Source organism: Chelon labrosus (genome assembly GCF_963514085.1).
Source record: "Chelon labrosus genome assembly, chromosome: 10".
Lineage (NCBI taxonomy): Eukaryota > Metazoa > Chordata > Actinopteri > Mugiliformes > Mugilidae > Chelon > Chelon labrosus.
The window spans coordinates 5,179,885-5,202,767 of NC_140360.1; the positions used below are offsets into that span (position 1 = coordinate 5,179,885).

At 42.5% G+C, this 22,883-nt stretch overlaps 2 protein-coding genes across 2 annotated transcripts; one reads left to right on the top strand and one right to left on the bottom strand.

Moving 5' to 3' along the window:
* Positions 1–4,632: 4,632 nt before the first annotated feature.
* Positions 4,633–14,886, top strand: LOC311494347 (voltage-gated potassium channel subunit beta-2-like; the record flags this gene model as incomplete). The annotated part of the gene is made up of 15 exons (XM_084553346.1): positions 4,633–4,683; positions 5,888–6,228; positions 7,010–7,053; positions 7,452–7,489; positions 7,595–7,674; positions 9,145–9,189; positions 9,636–9,680; positions 9,780–9,823; positions 9,914–10,000; positions 11,034–11,119; positions 11,412–11,532; positions 12,109–12,203; positions 12,777–12,897; positions 13,734–13,822; positions 14,797–14,886. 15 exons carry the CDS (start codon positions 4,633–4,635, stop codon positions 14,884–14,886), a joined length of 1,377 nt encoding a protein of 458 aa, XP_084409472.1.
* Positions 14,887–16,014: 1,128 nt separating this feature from the next.
* LOC311494243 (atrial natriuretic peptide receptor 1) lies at positions 16,015–21,722 on the bottom strand. Its single transcript, XM_084553189.1, has 5 exons — positions 21,276–21,722; positions 20,758–20,932; positions 19,127–19,225; positions 18,786–18,877; positions 16,015–17,937 (listed from the first exon to the last, which is right to left on the bottom strand). The coding sequence occupies exons 1-5, from the start codon at positions 21,471–21,473 to the stop codon at positions 17,788–17,790; spliced, it is 714 nt and encodes a 237-aa protein (XP_084409315.1). The 5' UTR covers positions 21,474–21,722; the 3' UTR covers positions 16,015–17,787.
* Positions 21,723–22,883: the final 1,161 nt, after the last annotated feature.

The following is a 22,883-nucleotide window of genomic DNA, read 5'->3' on the forward strand; positions in this document are numbered from 1 at the left end:
AAATACCTTTACATGTGCTATTTAAAGCTTATCTTACCTCATTATTTTATGTATATAGTCTGTGATGGCGTCGCCACCACCTGAAAATGATGTTTCAAGTTAAAGGGGAACTACTGTTTTTTACAACCTGGACCTTATTTCTGGCATAAAATACGGTCGTTTACCCACCCATATAACTTTTGTGTAATTTGTATTCCTTCGGGAGATAATTAGATCTGCGTATATCCATATAGTGGGAGTGACTGGGGCACCGAAATACAGCCTCTAAATAACACATTATCTGCCACGAAACTCGCTTGTTTACCTGTAATTTGCTACTGCTATGGTTCGTCCACATCCTCAGAATCGGAAAAATATTCAGCCATGCTGCAAAAAACTAGCAATAGCAAATTACAGGTAAACAAGCCGACCTTTGCAGGTGCACGCGGCACTCAGAGATGACATCATCCAGGTCAGAAGACATCATCCGGGGTCTGAAGGTCAATCTACAGACCCTGGATGATGATAACAGGTAACTCCAGACTCAATGGGGAATAGCACTAGCATATCATGACAAAATATTGGTGAAATGAACGAGTTTCACGGCAGATAATGCGTTATTTAGAGGCTGCGTTTCGGTGCCCCAGTCACTCCCTCTATATGGATATACGCAGATCGCAGCTGTCATTGGGTGAGAGGCGGGGTACACCATGGACAGGTCGGAGCAGGAAACAAAATAACTTTAACGAAACTTATTAAAACTGGATCAAAAAGCCCTGTAGAGTAGGCCAGGGTATCCACATACAAAAATCCAAAAATCCAAAAAAAAGAAAATAAAACCTAGACAAGAACTCAGGAACACGAGAAACGGAACGCGGGTAAATCCACGAGGTAACACCCCAGGGGTAACTAGGGACAAAGGGACACAAACACACAGCTGAGGCACAGGTGAAACCAAAAAGGGGCGGAGCACGCAGAAGGTGCATGGGCATGTACTTAATGCAGGGAGAGATTGAGAGACCCAGGGACTCTGTGTCTGACCACGGCACAGAGAAGTGTGGATAACAAAGCACTGCATCGCTGTGGTCTGGGAATCAAAGCTGGATGACCACGAGCAGCTGTCAGACTGTGGGTGTATCTGGGAAGTGAATGTCGGGCTGATTTTTTTTTACCGTTTTTCTCTGTAACTTGCTCATTGTGGCTGAATCAAAATTTAGAATATTGCGCATTTATTGGGGGCGGCACAGCGGCGCGGTGGTTGGCGCTGATGCCTCACAGCTGGTTCCTTTCTGTGTGGAGTTTGCATGTTCAAAGACCAAAGACTGTCCAAAGACATGCTGGTTAGGTTCGTTGGTGATTCTAAATTGGCCGTAGGTGTGAGTGTGAATGGTTGTCTGTCTCTCTGTGTTAGCCCTGAGATAGACTGGAGACCTCTCGCCCAATGACAGCTGGAACAGGCTCCAGTCCCCCCTCCCCGCGACCCTTCACAGGAACAAGCGGTTACAAAAAATGAATGAAAGCATTTATTGGTGGGCCAGTGGGTTGTGTTCACTGCCACGGAAGAGGAATTAATCTTCGTCTGATGTCTCTCCAGGAAGGTTTACGTTCACATAATCAGCAGAAATGTATGAGAGGCAGATTAGATTCTGTTCAGGGTTCTATATTTTATGATTTCAGATGTACTATATTTTGTTTTAGGTGACCTGTAAAAGACAATAGCCATTAGAAGTTTAATTTAAGTTACTCTACAATGTTAGTGGCTCTTCATTCGTGGTAAAATCCCACGCTCACAACTCTCCACACCGCGATGACGAATAAAAGCTCTCACGTTTGAGTCCAACTGGTCATTTAACACCTCTGGTGCTGCGCCGTCGTCCTGGGAAAAAAACAAAAAAAGTCATCGCCCAAAAATGATCAGAATCAGGGGCGTCGGGTTTCACATAGACATGAGTCATAGCTGCAGAGAAACAGGGACCACGGTGGACCGAGAAGAAGAGGAGGGGGGGTAGAGAGGAGAGGCCACTTTCCCAGGGTTTTGACAAGCCCAACAGCTGAGATGCCCCGTAGCCAACAACTCATTCACTTCTCCCACACACAGATGCATGCATGTGTGTGTTCGTGTTCAGTGTGTGCGTGTTGGTCCTTGTGATGTTGTGCCAGTGAGGGAGAGCTGTGTAATGAGAAAGATCGGCGGAGAACTGAGAGACGTTATGTTTTTCTTCCCATCAGCAGCAGAATGATGATGGTGGAACAGCAGCTGTGCTCTCTCCCTCTCTGTCTCTCGCTCTCTATTTCTGTTTTTTTTATTATTGATAGTATAACAGTAGCTCTAAGATGAATCTGGGGTTGGATTTAATGACACTTATTGACTGCAGATTCCATTTAAAGGCCAACAATCTCTTTGCTCTGAGCCCCAGGATTATCGTACGGGTTCAAGTGACACTGAGTGAGTGTAGAAATTGAGCAATAAAAAATGTGGTTCTGCAAATCTGTGTGCAATACTTTAGAAAAATGTCAGCTGAATGAAAGTTGCTCAACCTGGCACACGAGCCGAAAACAAGTCTAGATTCTGGGTAACAACGCACATGCTCACTAAAGATGGTGAACACCTGCAAGCTCCTGCAACAGACGGGACTAGTCAGACGACACTGAGGCCGTCGATTTGAAAGGGCTGCAGGCAAATCTGGGCCAAAAGGGTGAACCGGGTATTCTAAGGTGCCTCAGTTCTCCATATGCACCTGTATTTTTTTTTGTCAAAGTGTCTTCTACCTCCACCTCCTCCTGCTCTGAACTATGGTATTGATGCTCTCCCTCTCTGTCTCATCACGTCACTAACACTGGAGGGCAGCAGAGGGTTTTCAGTCACATTCGCCCGCACTTGTATGCATCTCTCCGTTCAAGTTTTATTTGGAGCTACACAGAAAAGGGGTGAAAATAATAATAATGTTGACTATTTAAACATTTTAATATCAATTTTTTTGATTATAGGAAGACAGAAAGTTTAAATTTTTGTTTAATATTTCACTTATACTTGCCGAATATCTTCTACAAAAACATACATTTTTAAAACAACTGTTACAACGGCTTGTTACCCTGACTCTGACTTATTTAATTTACTTACTTTGCCCTTACTACATGGCTTTCTTTGCTGATTATGCGTTATGGTGCCTCAGTGAATACTTTTTTGGTTCTAAATGTGCAGATATGTATTTGTTTTAGAGGAAATTTTGCTTTAAGATTTGTACTTTGAAATACTAAACTTGGGTTTTTCAGGAAAGATTGCCGCTTCACAGAAGAAATGGCAATAGCATCCATTGAACTGACAAACTAACAATGTCTTGAGACATATTTTGAAAGTAGTACAGAAGTAAAGCTCCGAAGAACTATTAAGTGCACATGAAAAACAAATGTACTGATATTTAATGCAGTCAAAGCACTCTAGTAAAGAAATCAATTTAAGTATAAGCGTATATTGTAACTTAGCAATGCATTTTTTGTTAGTATGTTTGCAATGTACTTTTGCTCTGATTATAGTTGGCACACAAAATGACAGTGTACTTACTGATATTGAAGTCTCTTTTCTCGGAGGATGAAATGACAGTGCTTGCAGTCAACCTGCTGCTTTTTAGTAAAACAAAAACATGCATTTACACGCACGTTGTGTCAGAATATCAGGCTTCTGAAACTACTGAACCTTTCACAACCTCTCCATCCTCCACTTTGTTAATTACTGCCCCACAGCATATAACATAGTCTGTAGAGCCACCTTTGATGACGTGCCACAGTTTATTTTCTTTTCTTCTGGTGATTCTGTGTGTGCTTCTGCATCTCCGGGCCAAATATAACTGAATATCGAGCCTCATGTACAAACTATTACCTGGATTAGGGAGCAGGTGAGTTTCTCAGGACTCAGGGTGACGATCAACACTTTTTTTTTTTGTTTTCTAGCAGTCGTCAGCACTTCAAAATATATGACTAATAATTTGCAAAAACTTCATTTGTTCCTCCAAATGAGCTTGTATTGTTGACGTTCTCTGTGCCTCAGATGGAGACAGATCCTCCACCTGCGTGCACCGTGCTGACTGAGATTCATGTTAGAGCCTCTCATCTGGCCCCTACTCCCTATGTCGCATATCTAATTATTTCTACCTAAAAGGACCTTAGCAGACAGGACAGTCTGCAGGATGTCTGCAGAATCACCCAAATTTTTATTCTGGCAATTCTGCAGCTCTCTGTTTTTGGTTGGAACACACTTTTGCATCGGTGTGGACATGTGCCCACCGTTGTGAATTGTAGTCCAGTAGTTTTAATAAAAAAAAGACATAAAAACACACCGCTGTTGGAACAAGCAACATGACAGGGTGTTAGCATGCTTTCTGCTGTTACAGACAATCACAAGCTTTTAGTGCAGATGCTCGTTTTAGTGCCAATAAATAATTTACCTGTGAGATTATTTTTGTCCTCTGCAGTGCAGGAAGGTTTGCTCCGCTGATAGGGCTATCTTGTGTGCCGTGTGACCGAGGAGGAGGGCGCATGAAGCCACCACATCAACTCCTCCACCGACTACTTTCAAGGCGGTCCAGGAACTCTGGCTCAGCTTGACACCGGGCCGGCATAAGACACCTTGATCCACCGTCATCGCCGAGCTCAGCCATGAGCAGCGTGGTCCAGAACCCCTACATCGGCCGAACGCCGGCCTCTCGGGTGAGTAGCTGAGGCCGTTTGGGATGGGTTGATGTGTGGTGAGATGAAACGACTGATGTTGCGTTAATCTGCTGCCTGTTACTGGAGCACTATGAGGAAAGAGGAGGAGAGCAAGGAGGCCCAAAATGGAGACATCTGGTCCTTCTTGAGACTCTTCATCGGTCTCAGTGAATTCCATCATTTTCATCAGGATGTGCAAAGATGGTAGTAAATTATTGAGCGCCAGGAGATATACCATCTCTGGTCTTGTTTTATTTGTGTGTGTGGTGATATCATGAACTCAAAGGATCTTTTTCAGAAGATTAAAGTGACTGGTGACTGGATTTTGTCAAGTTCCTGAGTTTACAGTCTTTTTTTCCTAGAATGTGCCATGCTGCTCATTTTATCTTGATTGCAAGGTAACGGATGTAATTTGGAGTTAGTGGTTAGAGAAGCAGCTTTGGAAGGTTACAGGTTCGCATCCCGCCATGTCCACGGCTGAGGCAAGCCCTTGGGCAAGCCCCTACACCTCAAACCGCTCCCCTGGGCACTGCACAGGAGGCTTCCCTCTGCTCCAAATGTGCACGCTGTCGTGTGAGAAGATTATAAGAAAAGATTATTCATTCATTCATTCATTTATCTTCTGGAGCTCCAGTCTATCACAGGGCTAACACAGAGAGACAGACAACCATTCACACTCACACCTACGGCCAATTTAGAATCACCAGTGAACCTAACCAGCATGTCTTTGGACGGTGGGAGGAAGCTGGAGTACCTGGAGAGAACCCACGCAGGCACAGGGAGAACATGCAAACTCCACACAGAAAGGAACCAGTCAGCCCATGGATTAGAACGTAGAACCTTCTTGCTGTGAGGCATCAGTGCTAACCACCACGCCACGATATAGTATATTGTAAGCAGAGTGTCTGTGATTCCTTGGCATTAGTAGATCTGCATCATAACTCTGGTCTAGACCATGTGTCTCTCACTTCATGCAGAATCCAACAAAGCGCATTAGGTCTGCACATCTGCACACACAATACCAAACTCACAACTCCTAACCTATGAATTATTCTGTGTTTGTACTTCAATAATGCAGGCAGCCTAGACGGAGCAGAGAGCATGAAACGCTGCAATGGCTACAAGCCTCAATGAATGCAGTAATGCTTGGTGTGTGTGTGTTAGTGTCCCTGATATGTGTTCTTGTTTCGCCGTCAATGTCTAGATACCCAAACCCGGCGGCGGCGGAGGGGTGCCACCTGGAAGTCGAGACGGCGGCGGGACCCACCGGAGCAACAGCATCAGCAGCGGAAGCGGCGTGTCCGGAGGCAAGATGCTTTCCTTCTCATCCATGAACGAAAGCATGAACAGCGGCCTGAGCTGCTACCTGACCGAGCAGGCGCAGGAGCAGGAGGAGAGGCAGCAGCGCAGCCGCCAGTTGGCCGAGCTGCAGCATCTGAAGCAGGTCCGCGCGGCTGCTCAGCTCAAAACCCTGGAAGACTTCCTCAGGATGAACCACGTGTCTCTCAGGGACAGCATGGCCTATGCCACAGGGATGATTTACAGGTAAGATGCAAGGAGTCGTGCTGTGAACACGGGGACGTATGTTTGTAATAAAATATGAATGAGGAGGATAAGATCTCGGATCACCTGTCTTTTTGTTGACTGTAGGCAACAACCACAGTGAGTTCAGGCATAACATTATGACCCGTTCCTTCCTGTGTATAAATGGGACAATAGGTACACAAGTAATTTTCCTTTTACACCAGTCTCTGTGGTAAACAGGACAAAACATACACTGATCAGGCATGACATTATGACCACCTTCCTAATATTGTGTAGGTCTCCCTTGTGCCTCCAAAACAGTTGTGACTCATCAGAGAATGGACATGGGCCTTCTGAGGGTGTCCTGTGGTGTCTGGTAACAGAATGTTGTTAGTGGGGGGTCTTTGAGGGGAGGAGCCTCTGTGGATCATCCCACAGATACTTGATCAGTTTGGGATCTAGTGAATTTGGAGGCCAGGTCAACACCTTGAGCTGTTCTTCATGTTTTTTTTTTTTTTTAGTTGTTCCTGAAGTGTTTTTGTGTGTGTGCAACAAGGAGTGTCATTGCTATGGGGTGGGGGTGCCTGGTCTGGTCTAGGTGGGTGCTACATGTCTAAGTAACATCCACACCAATGAATGCCAGGTCCAGATGTTTAGCAGCAGAACATTGAACTGTCACAAGATGATCAATGTTGTTTACTTCTCCTGTCAGTGGGTGGTCATAATGTTATGGCTGATGGGTGTAGTTAAATTATACTAATAATATGAGATGTGTTTTATAATTAGCATTTGTTGTTAACAGAAATCTGGGGAAGTCTGGATTGAGGGTGTCCTGCCTTGGATTAGGTGAGTGCGGCTACATGAGCAGTAAGAATATGAATAAACTGTCAGATTAGTAAAATTAATAAATTAAATGCCTCTCAGTTAATAATAATAACAATAATAATGTCTATGCTGTTGGATCAACTCAAAGGAAGGGATCCTAAATGCAGCTGCAAAGGTCAACAAAGGAAAGTCAGCACATTCGGTGAAGTGAACAGCTCAGATGTTGTAAAGGGACAGTTCATAACCACCATGCGTTGAATCTATATTCATCAACTACACAGAGCCATGATGTGCTCAGTGGATAGAACATCACAAAAGTGACCAGACTGCAAGAATACTGGCTAACAGCCTAGAGATTCTAGTTGTGACTGAATTAATTTAAAGGACAAATAATCTGTGCCTCATTTATTCTTGTTCAGGTACCTGGGTCACCTTCGGAGGCCAGATCACAGATGAGGTAGGAGGGAACACAGCTGTGCATATTCATGTAAATAAAAAATAATATTAACTCTCTCCTGATCTTCAGATGCAAAAGATTCACGTTGTGCTTTTTACGTGTCAGGTGGCAGAGGAGCTGATGACACTGGCCTACGACAACGGGATCAATCTGTTCGATACGGCTGAAGTGTACTACGGTGGAAAGTAAGTACGGCACATTTAAACTCCTTACTTCAAGCCTCTCATATCCGAATAATAATAATAATAATTGTCTTTGAATGCACCTCTGTGGTGTTTTGTTCTGCAGACACTAAAACAAAAACCAAAAGCAGAATACTTATTCTAAATGTCCAGAATACGGACACTTCGATGGATGTAGAAGAAACTCATGGATGGTTAAAGAAGGGAATGAAAAATCATTGGATTTATTCACAGAGAAAAACTGAAAGGATGTTGCACGTCCACATAGCATTTTGTGCATAATATAATACAGTTTCCAGTACTTTCTCTTCAGAGAAAAAAGGTAAATTTACCTAGTTGGCTTACAACAGCGTCCGGTTGTGCATTTTCCACCTAGGCCTTCATACGTATCATTGTACAGATATGCCAAAAAACAGGCCGTTGCTTCGTAGACGGGTATCTCATATAGCGAAATGAATGTCATTTGAGTTAGGCAACTCAATTCAAAAAGTCTCTTCTCAGTCACTGCAGCCACAGTTGCAGCTGCGCACCAGCAACACATACGTCAAATCCAGCAGAAGCATCAATATCGACCCAAGAAAATATCATAAACATACATAAAAGATGTAAATATACAAGTTCTCCTCATAGTGCTCATAGTTGCTGACCTGAAAGTGGAAGACACACACCCTTTCCCCGACTGGGTCAGGCTAGCTAGCTCCATGGTTGGGCAGCTTTTCCTCACAATATCCAGCTTTTCCTGGAAAGTCCGCTGTGAAAATGTCTTTCTAAGGAGATCTGCAGCCAAGTCGATAGTCTCTCCTCCTTCCTCCATCGTGGATTCAACAAATAGCAAATATCAAAACGTTAACAGGGACGATTTGCAGCTCGCAACAGATGAACATGAACCGCTAGCTTGGGCTTAAATGGAGCAGCTCTCTGACCGTCCAATCAGAGGACGCGAAAATGCTGACGCTACCATAGGCCACAGAGAAGGCCTAAGAATACGAACTTGAAATGTGATTGATTAAAGGAACAGCGTCATTACGATGTGTTTCAAGCTTCAGCTGCCTGCAGATTTAATCGTGAAGGCCCAGGAAGATTTATTTGACTCTGGCAACACATGATGACTGAAATATGATTGGATAAAAGCTCTAATATGAAGTTACACTGCCAGAAGCACCTCAGCTGAGAGACAGACAAGACATAACATTAAAAGGGAATAATTTGATAAGATTAATAGGAAAATATTAAAATGTAAATCAGTGGTTTTGATAAAGTTTAGGCCAGCAGAGAAGGCTTTGCTGGACCTGACGGCCCACTACTGCTTACAGTATTTTTAACTGAGTAAAGTATTTTATTTCAGTTCGTACTTTACCGTGTGTTTAATGTGTAATCCTGTCTGGTTTTTTTCTATGAATTAAACAACTTTTGCAAACATTTAGATTTAGTTTTCTTTAACAAAGTTTTCCCTTCTCTTGTCTCCGTTCCCAGGGCCGAGGTCGTCATGGGGAGCATCATAAAGAAGAAAGGATGGAGGTAGAGTTGTTCAGGTTTACGTGTCTTGTTATCACTTTGTCACATGTCATCTTGTAGTTAATAATATTATTATTAATAATATGGATCTGATAATAGTAGTATCATCATATTTCGTAGTGTTCAAGTGTGTTCTAGACCACTTACAGTTGCTGTAGCAGGACACTCTGCTCCTGTCTGATAAATGATGCAGATAAATATTAAGTATTGTACAAAAGGTGACACATTTCCCTCAATTTATAAACTTTCATACGTTTTATGCAACCAAACAAACCTAGCTGCACATAATTTAATACAAAATGTATAATTCATATTTTTCCTGTTGCCTCAGTGTGCATTTCTACACTTTGATTATTAAGATTTGCACCCGTTAACATTTCAGGGCAATGCCCAAGTTCGCGTGGACGATCAGATTAATAAAATGATCTTTCTATTCTTTCCACGTGCAGACGTTCGAGTTTAGTCATCACCACCAAGATCTTCTGGGGCGGAAAGTATGTATCTGGAGTCCCACATGAAACCTTCTCTTCCTGTTTGACATATATTTATGAAGGAGATGCTTAGACGTGGTATTCACACCCTTTTTGTTTCAGAGCAGAAATGGAAAGAGGACTGTCTAGAAAACATATAATTGAAGGTGAGATTCATGCTACAAACATGTACACATACAAGACAAGCAGTTTATATCAGAACAACACGTGTTTTTTGTGTGTTCTTTATAAAACAGGTCTGAGAGCATCACTAGAAAGACTACAGCTGGAGTATATAGACGTGATCTTTGCAAATCGACCAGATCCCACCACGCCTATGGAAGGTTGGTGTGCTCACGCTCCAACGGATCAGAGGGTTCAGAGTGTCTTTGTTTTCTGTGGTGTGGATATTCATTCACTGATTCATTTATTTTCTGTAACCACTTGTCCTCTGGGGGGTCGCGGGGGGGCTGGAGCCTATCCCAGCTGTCATTGGGCGAGAGGCCTGGATTCAAACCCAGAACCTTCTGTTGCTAGATAATGACCGTTGATCACATACCGTCTTAATATAATTATAACGATTTACATTAGAATCTCATCTTCTGGATTTCTGGCCTCATCAGAAAAACTACTTCAGGGATTGGTAGCCTGCTTGACACTGATCAGCCACAACATTATAACCATTGACAGGAGAAGTAAATAACATTGACCATCTTGTGACAGTTCAATGTTCTGCTGGGAAACTTTTGGACCTGGCATTCATTGGTGTGGATGTTACTTAGACATGCATCACCCACCTAGACCAGACCAGGCACCTCCACCCCATAGCAATGACACTCCTTGATGGCAGCAGCCATCCCCAGCAGGATGCAGCCACAAAAACACTTTAGGAACAACTAAAAAAAACATGAAGAACAGCACAAGGTGTTGACCTGGCCTCCAAATTCACTAGATCCCAAACTGATCAAGTGTCTGTGGGATGATCCACAGAGGCCCCTCCCCTCAGAGGCCCCCCACTAACAACATTGTGTTACCAGACACTACAGGACACCCTCAGACCCTCAGAAGGACCATGTCCATTCTCTGATGAGTCACAACTGTTTTGGAGGCACAAGGGAGACCTACACAATATTAGGAAGGTGGTCATAATGTTATGACTGATTGGTACACAATAAAGGTTAGAGGGAAGTGTTTCTGAGGCTCTGCTTGCAACATCCAACAACATTTACATCAAGAAACCAATTGAGTCCATCAGCTACTTGGTGAGAAGTACCTAACATGATTAATTTCTGACTTACTACTACTTACTTGAGCCATCCAGTCTTTTCCACCTGATGATGGTTGACTTGTTGTAACTTATCTAATTATTTTTGGCAGAGACGGTGAGAGCAATGACATATGTCATCAACCAGGGGATGGCCATGTACTGGGGCACATCACGTTGGACTTCCATGGAGATCATGGTGAGCTCTGAAATGTCCTGTAAGTGCATTTAAGAGCCAGTTTTGTTGCATGTAACCAAGATCTGACCGAGTAACTGAGTTGGTGCCATTGGTCCAAATGTTCAGACTAAACCAGTGCAGCATTAACTATTTCCGTCTGTTTGGATTTGTTTAGCTTCTCCGCATTTAGATTTTGTGATTGTTTCATTGTATGAAATGCTAGGAGGTGTTTCTTCTGTCCATTTTGAGCTGAGAAAGCCGCCCAGCACGGCGGACGCCTCTTCACCACCTGTTTCCTGTGTTTTCTCTGCAGGAGGCGTACTCTGTGGCACGACAGTTCAACCAGATCCCACCTATCTGCGAACAGGCAGAGTACCACATGTTCCAGAGGGAGAAGGTTGAAGTGCAACTCCCCGACCTCTTCCACAAGATAGGTAAGCAGCTGTGTCAAAGAGGTTTTTAATTGTCATTTCAACCATATATAGCAGGTGCAGATAGTGAGACAAGAGGACGTTCCTCCAGGACCGTGGAGCCACATGAAGACATAGGACTGAGCATAAAGTGCACGTGTGCTCATGCAGACAATACAAAACAGTGCAAACGGTGCAAAGATGAGAGAAAACAGCACAATATAGATTTAGATTCATTTAAGGTCCTGCCGGAAATAGACACCGTAACCTACGTACGTAGCCTACGCCAGGCTGGTGCGAGCCATAGCTATGGCATCAAATTGTCTCAGAAGCATAAATGCCTGATCTTTGTTAAGGAATTATAGGGGTTTGCTAAGCTGCTGTGTCGCCTGGCCTGTTGCATGTTCAAGGCAGAATTGTTAGGTTTCTCTCTGTTGTCATTGGTCTTGTCATGTAAAGTACCCAGAGATGATTATGCTTATGCTATGTAAATTGCAATGACCTAGTTTATATTATGAATGTGCAAATAATCATAATTGAACACTAGAGCCATGCTGTGTGTTATCTGATCCGTTACAAGGTCTTGTTTTGGGCACGCAGGCATCGGAGCTATGACATGGTCACCTCTGGCCTGTGGCATCATCTCAGGGAAATACAACAACGGGATCCCCCCCTACTCACGTGCTTCTCTCAAGGTAACACTCTCACTTACATCTGCCCACCAGTGAGGTTAGATTTTTGTACATCAGTGTACGACGTCGCGTCCACTTCCTCTCTTTAACATACTACCGTTCTACCAAAGCCTTCTGGCGCTTTAGAAAAGAAAAACAGCAAGAGAGACAATACAACTGGAATAGTTTTTCCTTTGCTAAAAAATCTGGAGATAGCTTCTATTAGAGTTAGAGATCTATTACACATTGAGTTTCACATTGTTCACACTACATTAATCAAAATGTGTCACATGACAGCTGATTTAGCTTTACAGTGTAGAAAATACTGTAGGAACTCTTAGTGCATAGTATGGGCATGAACATTATTTAATTGCGTCAGCCGTGATAAATCTTAATCTGTCATAAACCGGATCAGATTGGGTTTTGAGGGGAGTGATCCGCAATTAAAATATGTTCAAAATTAAAAAAAAAAAATCAGTTTCCACCGACACATGTTTATCGATAAATAAATCCAGAGGGATGTTCATACTACGGACAGCTCCTCTAGGTGTTCTCACAGCACATGACCCGAGCTTTTTGCGTCTCTGTCTGGGACAGGGTTACCAGTGGATGAAGGACAAAATCCTGAGTGAGGAGGGACACCGCCAGCAGCTGAAAGTGAAAGAGCTGCAGGCCGTGGCTGAGAGACTCGGCTGCACCCTGCCCCAGCTGGCTATCGGTAAAAGAAAACCGTCTTCACATCCATCTTGTGTTCTGCAGTTGTTAAGTCTCTTTTTTTTCTTTTTTTTTGTATCGCTAGTTTACTTTTTAAATATTTTTGTCATTACTTACTACAGCAAATTTCAATACAATTTATGCTCATTCTCCAAAATGTTGTCACTAACCCGTTATGGGAGATTCAGAATTTCAACCCTAGAGTTTTTTTTTTTTTCTTTCATTTTCCATAATGAGAAAGAGAAAGGTACCAAAGCCCCACCCCTTCATATATGTTGAAAAGCCCTAAAAGTCCTCTGAAGATAGCAAAAGGAGTTAATTCAGTAGTATGCAATGCGTGGAAGATATTCAGGTTTACAAATGTTCTCCGCAGAGGACGAATTCGAACTACTAGTAGTCAGGAGGATATATGGTTCCTTGCCCTTAAGTGGTAAGAACATGTAAACATGTATTTAGACCATTAGAACATAAGTGCTGATTCAGGCACTTGTCAGCATTATCACATTAGACAACATTAGGCCTCTTCTTCTTCATGGTACCTAATAAAGCAGTTGTGCTCAGCGTTCATACAGAGGTGGACCTTGCAGACCACATTTGACCTGAGGACGTTGCCTTGATTTTCTCTGACTGGTTGAGTGAAAACCACATGCTTCTAAATCTCAGTTGTTCCATAGACTACAAGTGCTGCAGGAGTCTTTACCTCTTTATACTTCTTTTCCTACTTTATGCACCTTCTACTTAATTATTTTTCATTATTTCAACATGCAAAAAAATAAAATAATGAATTCTCCCCAACACGACCTGTAATTTCTTCCTGTGCTGCATATCCCCTCCCCCCAGCATGGTGCCTGAGGAATGAAGGAGTGAACTCGGTTCTGCTGGGAACTTCCAGAACGGACCAGCTGATGGAGAACATCAAAGCAATACAGGTCAGACAGTATATAGTACATGTAGAGGGTACAAGCGCTTTCTTAGTAGATCCACAACGTTAAATGACAGCAAACTATTTTTCAGCCTGTGTCTGAAATGCTTTAGGTCCAATTAAAAGTTCTAAGCTCGCTTAGTCCTCGTCTAATTTAAAGAACCTTCCACTGTAGCTTTTCAGTTCTTTACTTAACTGTATTGTCAACACCTGCACAAACCTTGTGAACATAACCTTAGTACCTTGATCTGTTAATGGCGTTTGTCAAACCCGACTTCACCCACTCACTCGTTTCCTTCCCTGATTTGTCTTTTTTGAGGATGTAGGGTGACGGCTTTTGGGAGGGTAAGCTGTCGCACGCGTGAAAAAAAAATCAAATGTTGCACCGCTGAATCTTAGTTTATTGTGTTTTTCCACATTTCCATTCATTCTCTCTTTGTGAAGAGGTGTCATTTTCCAGAAGTGAGGGTTAGTTTTGCACACGTAGTTGTTTTATTCTAAAGTCACCCTGTGGAAACTTCACTCATTGTTAGTTTTGCACTTTTGATTTTATCATGTGTGAGAATGATTGCATTGTGAGACAGTGAAATGCATAATTTCCCCCCCGTTTCAAATCAGATGGTTTTCGGGGTACGAATCAGTGGGGAGTGGGAGTGGGTGGAGCTTGTGTGTCTATGTGGATTTCCACACACTCTGAGTGACCGACTCAGTGACTCAAACGACTCAAAAACCCCAGATTCTCTTTGGTTAGTGACTCATATGAATGAATGTGTGTGTGTCGGACAAACTCAACAAATCAAACAGCTGGACGACGGAGAGAGACAGGAAGAGAGAGAGGAGATCTTGCAGGCCTGATTTATAACCTCTCAACCCCAGCCAGCTCAGGTGCTTTCACCTGAGAGGAGGGAAGTGAAACACAGCCCAACACAGGGGGAGGCCAACCCCGCCAGGAGTAACACTTTCTCTCTTCTCATTCTGTAGGTTCTTCCGAAGTTGTCACTGTCCGTTGTGTCTGAGGTGGATTGCATCTTGGGAAACAAGCCCTATAACAAAAAAGACTTCAGATCCTAGAAGCACCGGTGATGAAGTGTCACAACACACGCGGACAGTTCTTAGAAAACGGTGAATGATCTGTTTCTGGGAGAAAAGTCAATCTGCTTTCCTGATCACGTTCACACTTATCACCACTTAATGCAATACTTCCCGTCGTAACTGGGACATTAACTCCAGCAAAGCCACTAAAGCACCAAAGAAACCACCTCACCCGACCTCCTTGGTTTGGTACGTCGTGTTGCACCTTAACTCAGCATTGCCTCAGCATTCCTCAGATTCTGTAACTCCCCAAAACGGTTCTGTTGAACTTAACACCTGGAAACCTACGGAGCATGAAAACATCACGGTGTGACGCATTAGTCACGTCAGTGTAGTGGCAACATGCATGATAAACTGTGTTGGTTTTTGGTACGTTGTTTCAGTCATTAACTCCAGTCACGGCTCAACTGGTGGATTATTGTTCATTTTCTTAAGTTGTACTCTCAATAAAACCATTATTACATTTGTCCCCGTTCATATTATAATTATTGTCATAAGATGTTGTCCTGTCTTGAAGCTGGAGCTCAGCGTGACTCCACTCCAGGAATGGACTGGTTGTGCTTCAGGGCTTAAACCAAACCAAATTTTATCATCAGGGTAAATAAATGTGTCAGATATTACAGGAAATCGTATAACATGGACTGACGTCTGCTCAAGATCCTCAATGGAAACAATCCTCGACTACTTTTAAAAACTCTGAGAGGGGACTGTGTAACCCCTATCAGGTCCAGTTCCTTCATCCAGTCGTGGTTTTCGGTTAAAATCAACTTCTTACCATTCAGTCATTGTCCCAAGGCTCGTCAAGGCCACAGTTAAATATATAATATGTAAAGCTAAATTAAACTAATGACAAATCAAGTATCTTTAGTAGCATGTTCTTTTGTTTGTTAGACAGTACTATAATCCTTTTTGTATCAGTCTGATAGAAGTAAATTTAATCCTGTTTTGGAAACTACCTGTGCATCATTTCTGGAACTGGAACCATCTGAGGTGGATTAAGAATTACTTCTGGGTTAAACTGTGCATTAATTCAGTGCATGATTTTATTTGCATACAGCCAGACTTTTAGCCCTCAAAGTATAAAGGCAAATACGACTATGTGGCTGAACCAGCATCAAAATTCGCTCAGAAGCTCAACATTGTCTCATGCCGTAGACCTCCAGCACAGATGTGCAGGCAGCTCCAGATGGATTGCCATCCCGGCTGAAGCTCAGCTCTTTACGCAACATATGTAAATACTGTAAGAATTGCTGCATATATTGTGATCCTACAGAGCCCCCGTGTGGACAACTTCGGTACTGGCATTTCTTTAGAGTCATTGAGTAGAAAAGGCAACAAACTAGAGGAACCAAGGCAGAGACGGAGACTTTAATACACCGACAGAGCAACAACAAAGAGCTGTTTGACACCTATAGCAATAAACATAAACACAGTCATAAACCTTTTTTTTTATATATATCTTATATATCCTCCTGGGACCTGGTAGTTCATTTTTTGTCCTCTGTAGAGGACATGAGTCTCTTATTGGTATTTTTTTTTTTTTTTAAACTATATAAGCAAGGGAGTTGTAGTTGTTGTTGCCATGTAGAGGACATCCTGACCTTTCCAGGTATATAATTGGTTGGGGTGGCCGACGTCTCACTGGCCACATTTTATGGGAGTGAGAGAGGTAAATAGTTGAAAAACATACATTTATCATGGTTCTATGTGGAGATTTGATATGTTTTTTTGTTAGAAAAGGGTTTTAGCTAACCTTCAAAACAAGTTTTATTCACATGCACAACATTTTAACCACAGAGCAGCATACTTTTTGTTTATGTCCCCTGCTGTGGACATTGGGACTCAATTCAACAGTTTTTATTTAAAATTCACGGTATCACAGGTGACAGTAAATCTGACAGAAGTTGAGAGTTTTACTCGAAAATTGCAGATGGAATTTGAAAATTTGTTTGGAAATTTAAATTGTATCACACCCATTGTGATCCTATTTGGGTCGGGATCAACATGTAAGATTAGCAGGTAAACACATCAATGAGATGTTATTGTATTTGTTCGACAGTAGAGATGAATTAGGAAATAAAATAAGGCACAGCTTCCTAGCTTGGATGTATGCACACCATCATTCAAATTGTCCATAAATTAGTAAGAGCAGTGACGGATAAAATAGGATCACAGTAACATATTTAACCGCTAAGCTTGCGTATTGCTCCTGACACAATCATTAACATCAGTCAACATTTTTGTCTTGCATGGCTCCTATTTTACTTGATGGTTACCAATCGGCTATAACAATGGGTCACCTGCCTAATATTGTGTACGACCCAGTTTTGCCGCCTGACCATCCCTGACCCACGTAGAGACATGGACTTGATAGGTATGTATGCTAAATTTGTAAAATAGTGGTCCCTGTATAAGAGCCAGTCCAAAAGAATGGATTGAATTGATGTTAACTTGATGGTAAAAGTATTTATAAGTAGTTGATTACTGTAATATTTCCTACTATTCTTTCAAGTCCTAAAAAACCAAACCATACAGATGACCATCAGAATAATTGAGATTTGAACCATTTCCACAGTCACATTAAATAACATAAAAAATAATTACACAGATATCTACATATTTAACAGAATAGATGTAAAGTTGAGTCTTTACAGAAAATAAACCACATCTACCAAGAGAAAATGTTAAATACACACAGGGAAGAAGAATAAAGGATCATTTTAGGCTTTTGTACAAGCAGGGAGTAAAGTAACATGGAGACAGTGGGTTATTTAAAGAAACGATTTAAAATACATAAGGAAACAGACAGAGGACGGACACAAATGTTCTTAAAGGCAAAACTGCTCCTCTGGTGGCAAACATTCAGGAAGCTGAACCACTTCAACTCACGGTGGCCACAGAGTCCTGGCTGTCTGCCAGAGTTTTCTTCTTCCTGATCTTGCTGGGGTCCCAGTGGCAAACCAGGCTGTCGTTCTGCACGCTGTAGTTCTTGTGGCCGATCAGCCAGTACGTGTTCATCTTGCCTTTACCCTGGCAGGAGAAGGACAGGACACGCATCTGAGCAGGACACCTGAGCAGGACGCGTAATTCTTCCAAAAATAATTAAAACACAAATAAGGTGCACACATTCAGTTTGTAGTGTTGTTGGATTGTGTTGACATAAAAGAGCCAGAGGATGCACAGAGATCATAAATTAGCTATTAGCATTAGCTACGGTCACATTTTATACCAGCTGCATAGATTGCAGTGTGCAGCTATGCAATATATGATATGAAAGCATGGCTGCTAAATGCACACGTACATTACATATTGTTATACTGGTCTATTTATTAGTAATTCTCTTCTTTTTAATCTTTGTGCTTTGTACGGAAAATGTTCAGTTCCGTAGTTAGATCTCTTTCTCTGCACTGAAAGGGATTGCATACAGTTGATTCTGATTCTAATCTTAATAATTTTCTTCCAGCTACAGATGCTGTACAGCATCTTCACATGACGTGAGACGCGATCTATTTTCGTCCATCCACACAACGCTGCCAACACTTAGGAGATAGGATGTGTTTACGATTCCACAAAATGCAACCTGCAGTGTGTTAACTTATGTGTTCTTTGGTCTGTTTCAGAGCTCTTTGTGTTTGCGCTTGAGCACAACAAGAAGAGGGGCAGTACTGTAGGCAAAAACAAACACAAGAGGGCTCTGGGTTCGAATCCGACTGGTTCCTTTCTGTGTGGAGTTTGCATGTTCTCCCTCTGTCTTTGTGGGTTCTCTCCAGGTACTCCAGCTTCCTCCCACCGTCCAAAGACATGCTGGTTAGCCCCCCCCTCCGTGACCTTTCACAGGACAAGCAGTTACAGAAGAAGATAAAGCTGTAATCTTTTACCTTAACTTCAATCTCTCCACGAAGCTGCAGCTCGTAGGCGTTGTCTTTGATCAGGGCCAAGTAGGTTTCTGAACTCGTGTGGATTCTCTGAGCTGACAGAAAGAAGAAAAACACAATATATAAGTATAAACGTCATGCTAGGGGAGTTTTACGCAACAAGTGTCCGATATTCAGTTACATACATAGTAATGCTGCACTGCTATCTAAAATTGAATGGGACCACTCAAGACATCTGAAATGTTCAAACCCTTAAAGGCCTAAATATCTAGTTTCACCCTAGGTCATACTATAATCATGTTTGTGTGAGGTGTGTATATGTGTTCCTGTATTGTGAGCCTTACGTAAGCTGGTAGACTCCATCCTAGAGGCCGTGTTGACCGTGTCCCCGAACAGACAGTATCTTGGCATTTTGTAGCCCACTATTCCTGCCACGCATGGACCTGAGGGGAGCAGGAGACACAGAGCTTGAACCATTAAAGGAGTGGAGGGTAGGATTTAGGCGACTTATATTAACAGAGATGGAATACAGTATTCATAATTATGTTTCACTAGCGTTTAATCACCAGTAACTAAACACTGGAGCAGGTCACCACGTTGCACCAGCATGTTTCTCCAGTACTTTCTCCAATTGGCTGTTTGTGTTTTACATTGAAGTGGTGGTCACTGTAAGGTTTGATACTCGTTTGGAAGGTGGTTCAAATTGGACTCATGCCAAATATGTATATCACTGTTGACCAGGTGGATCACTTCTCACTGTCAAAAGAACTGGCACAAAAGCCACAAAACAAACCTCTAAAAAACTAAAATTCAAGTGTAAGTTCTGTTTTTTTTTACTGCCAAAAAAGATTCTAAATGATTGACTGACTTTACAGGTGGCCTGCACCATTGCAAGTATTCATACTTGAGCGCTGGTGCGTCGGCATCACTCTGTAATTATACTCTAGTAGAGTAGATTTTCTCTGTTGTTGTCCATTGGTTGCCTGTTTGGTGCTGTTCTCCCTCCCGGCCTGCAGGGGCCGCTGTTTTTTTTCCTTCTTTTTGTTTTTCAGCTTCCTGTGTGCTGAGCAGTGATCTGGGAGAGCTGATTCGGTGTCCAGAAGCCGGTCGCTCTCCTGTTTTTATTTATTTGTTTATTTATTTATTTTCATCCTGTGACCCAACAAGACTGCCGGCCATCTTGTGTTCTGGGCCTTCATCCGAGCATCTTGTGCAGCCATGTTTTTGTTGAAATAGCTGGGAAGCAGTCCAGCCAAGCAAGGGTGAGAATCCCAAGTTTATTTCCTTCATGTTTTCTCCTGTTTTGTGGCCAGGGAGCCTAGGGAAGGTCTCCTGTATTTTATTTTAGTTTTTGTTTGATAAGTAAGAACTTGTGCTGGCTAGTTGTCTTGTTTGTTGTTTTTGCTGTGCTCACTCCAAAGCTTAATCTGATTTTGAATGAAGATTACTCTGGACTGCACTGCAAGGGAAGAGGGGGGAGTCCTGGTTAACCCTAGGCCGATCATATCACAAAGAAAAGACAGAATAGTTGAATGCACGGTGTATGGGAGGCAAAAGGAGGACGAATCTACTGCGCTTGTCTTCCCACTAGAGACTTGGACAAGGAAATTCATTTTGGACCAATCACAGTTGTTACAGCCTGCCCTGCCTTAAAGTGTAGTTACATGTCAGGGCACATAAGGCTACTGCATGGGAACAACTCCCATTTAACAAGAAGAGACCTTAAACAGAGCCCAATCATGCCGGGGAAGCAGTTTGCTTGAGGCCAGCCAGACAGAGAGACAGGAATAAAAAATATGTTGGGACAGGAGACAAAGGAAGAGATGATGATAACCTTAACCCTAACCCTGAAGGTCTACTGCCTTGGTACCCACCCATAAGTACCTAACTAAGATATCTCTGAGTCACTGTACTGATTCACATCACTGGAAATGCACCGTTCTCTGTTCACCGTGCAGATGTGAGCACCTCTCACCTGTGTGGATGCCGGCTCGGAGCTGGAGCCTCTCATTGGGCATATGAGGGATGGAGACCTGTCTGACGGCTGCCACCAGATCCAGAGCCATCTTGGCGATCTCGTCCGCATGCCTGTCCCCGTTCCTCTCGGGCAGACCGCTCACCACCATGTAAGCGTCTCCGATGGTCTCCACCTGGTCAGACAGTCTGATCAAATACTGCTCAAACAAAACTGACAAATTCAATCATATTTAGGAATGTGCACGTGCACCAGTCAGGGAACGACTAATCACAAGACACTCTTAGACAGACCCAGTGCCTCCATCAAACCAGTCTGTAGGTTACATAGTTTATGTTCACTTTAGATTTATCTTTTTTTATATGATCACGGTTCCAGACATGGTTACCTTTATGGTTCTGTTCAGACACTTACTTGAGTTGGTTAGGGTAGGGGTCTAGGGAATTCAGTACGTCATAATGTCAATGGAAAGTCCTCACAAAGATAGAAACAAACACAGATTTGTGTGTGTGCGTTACCTTGTAAACGTCGTACGAGTCGATGCGCGTGTCAAAACACATGTAGAGGTTGTTGAGCATCTCCACCACTTGCAGAGGAGTACAGGACGCGGATATGGAGGTGAAGCCCACGATGTCTGAGAAGAAAATGGTCACCTGGAGAGAAGTGGACAAAACCACATGAAATGTTGTCTTGTTTCTGTTATTTCGCCCAGACATTTATGATAATGAACAGTACTAGATTCTACAGTCTACAATTAGAGTCTTACAGTCTACAAAGGAATTAGAGTCTACAAAGGACATGTCCTGGGGGCACTAAGATATAATTCATGCTGGTTCATGAATGTTGTTACTATAGAGACTCAATTCTCTCACAATAGACACATTTATCTTGTACGGCTTTATATATTTGAAGTAGATACTTTTAAATGATCTCTGTGGTGTTATTGTAAACTAGTGAACACATTATTGAACTAATTAACATAAATATGTCTAATTTCATTGTGTGTATTTTGTCTTACCTTCAATGCATAGGCTAAATCGCTGCAACATACAAACAACTGTTGCACAAATTTCACACTCAGCACATTGCTTTAAGGCTGCTGGCTTTTTTTTGTGTGTGTGCTTGTGTCAGGCTGCATCCTGCTGGGGATGGCTGCTGCCATCAAGGAGTGTCATTGCTACGGGGTGGGGGCGCCTGGTCTGGTCTAGATGGGTGCTACATGTCTAAGAAACATCCACATCAATGAATGCCAGGTCCAAAGGTTTCCTAGAAGAACACTGAATTGTCACAAGATGGTCAATGTTATTTACTTCCCCAGTCATAATGTGTAATGGTCGTAATGTTGTGGCTGATCGGTGTATATTGATTATTTCATATGCCATGCAACCGAAGTTAAGCATCACAGTGTCTTATTTTTAACCACACTATTTGCAATGTGCCACAAATCCTCTGTTTTAACCTACGAATGTGGCAGCACCAGGACTTCTTCCTCAAAAATGTGGGCATGTGTACATATGATGAAACATTTAAGACCAATAACTAATGCCAACAAAATAGGGGCCCAACTGAACAAATGGTCAAGATGTTTCAGGTCAACAAAAGGGAGAGTTTTAGCTTTAATTTTCATTTTTAAATGCCGAGAATCAAACAGAAATAAATGTCTTCGTCAAGCATCTCTCATCTTCAGGACGGGGTGTTCTTTACCATTCAGCTCCTTACTACTTCAAAATCTTTGTCCTTTAAAATGACTGTTTTGGTTATTTGACTGCTATGGACATGTGTTGGTATAGCTCCAAGTGTAGGATACCTATAATATCTCCAATACGTCTCAGTTTGGTCTTTATCACAAATTCTCCTGTCCTTAGTACGACCATGCTACAGTTTCCCCACTTAATTTGAAACAAAAAACACAAAGGCTCTTACATTTTCTTTCCAGAATACTACAAATCTCCAGATCATTTTAAAATTTACCCCACCGTTCTATTCAGCAATAGCCCCCGCCCCCACGCGAAGAGCTTTTGGCACAGCTGCTTCAAACCTCTTCAATAAGCCAGATGCAATTTTCACCCGTATAACTTGTTTTATCTCCCGATGAATATGGAGCAGGGCAATTAAAGGTAATTACG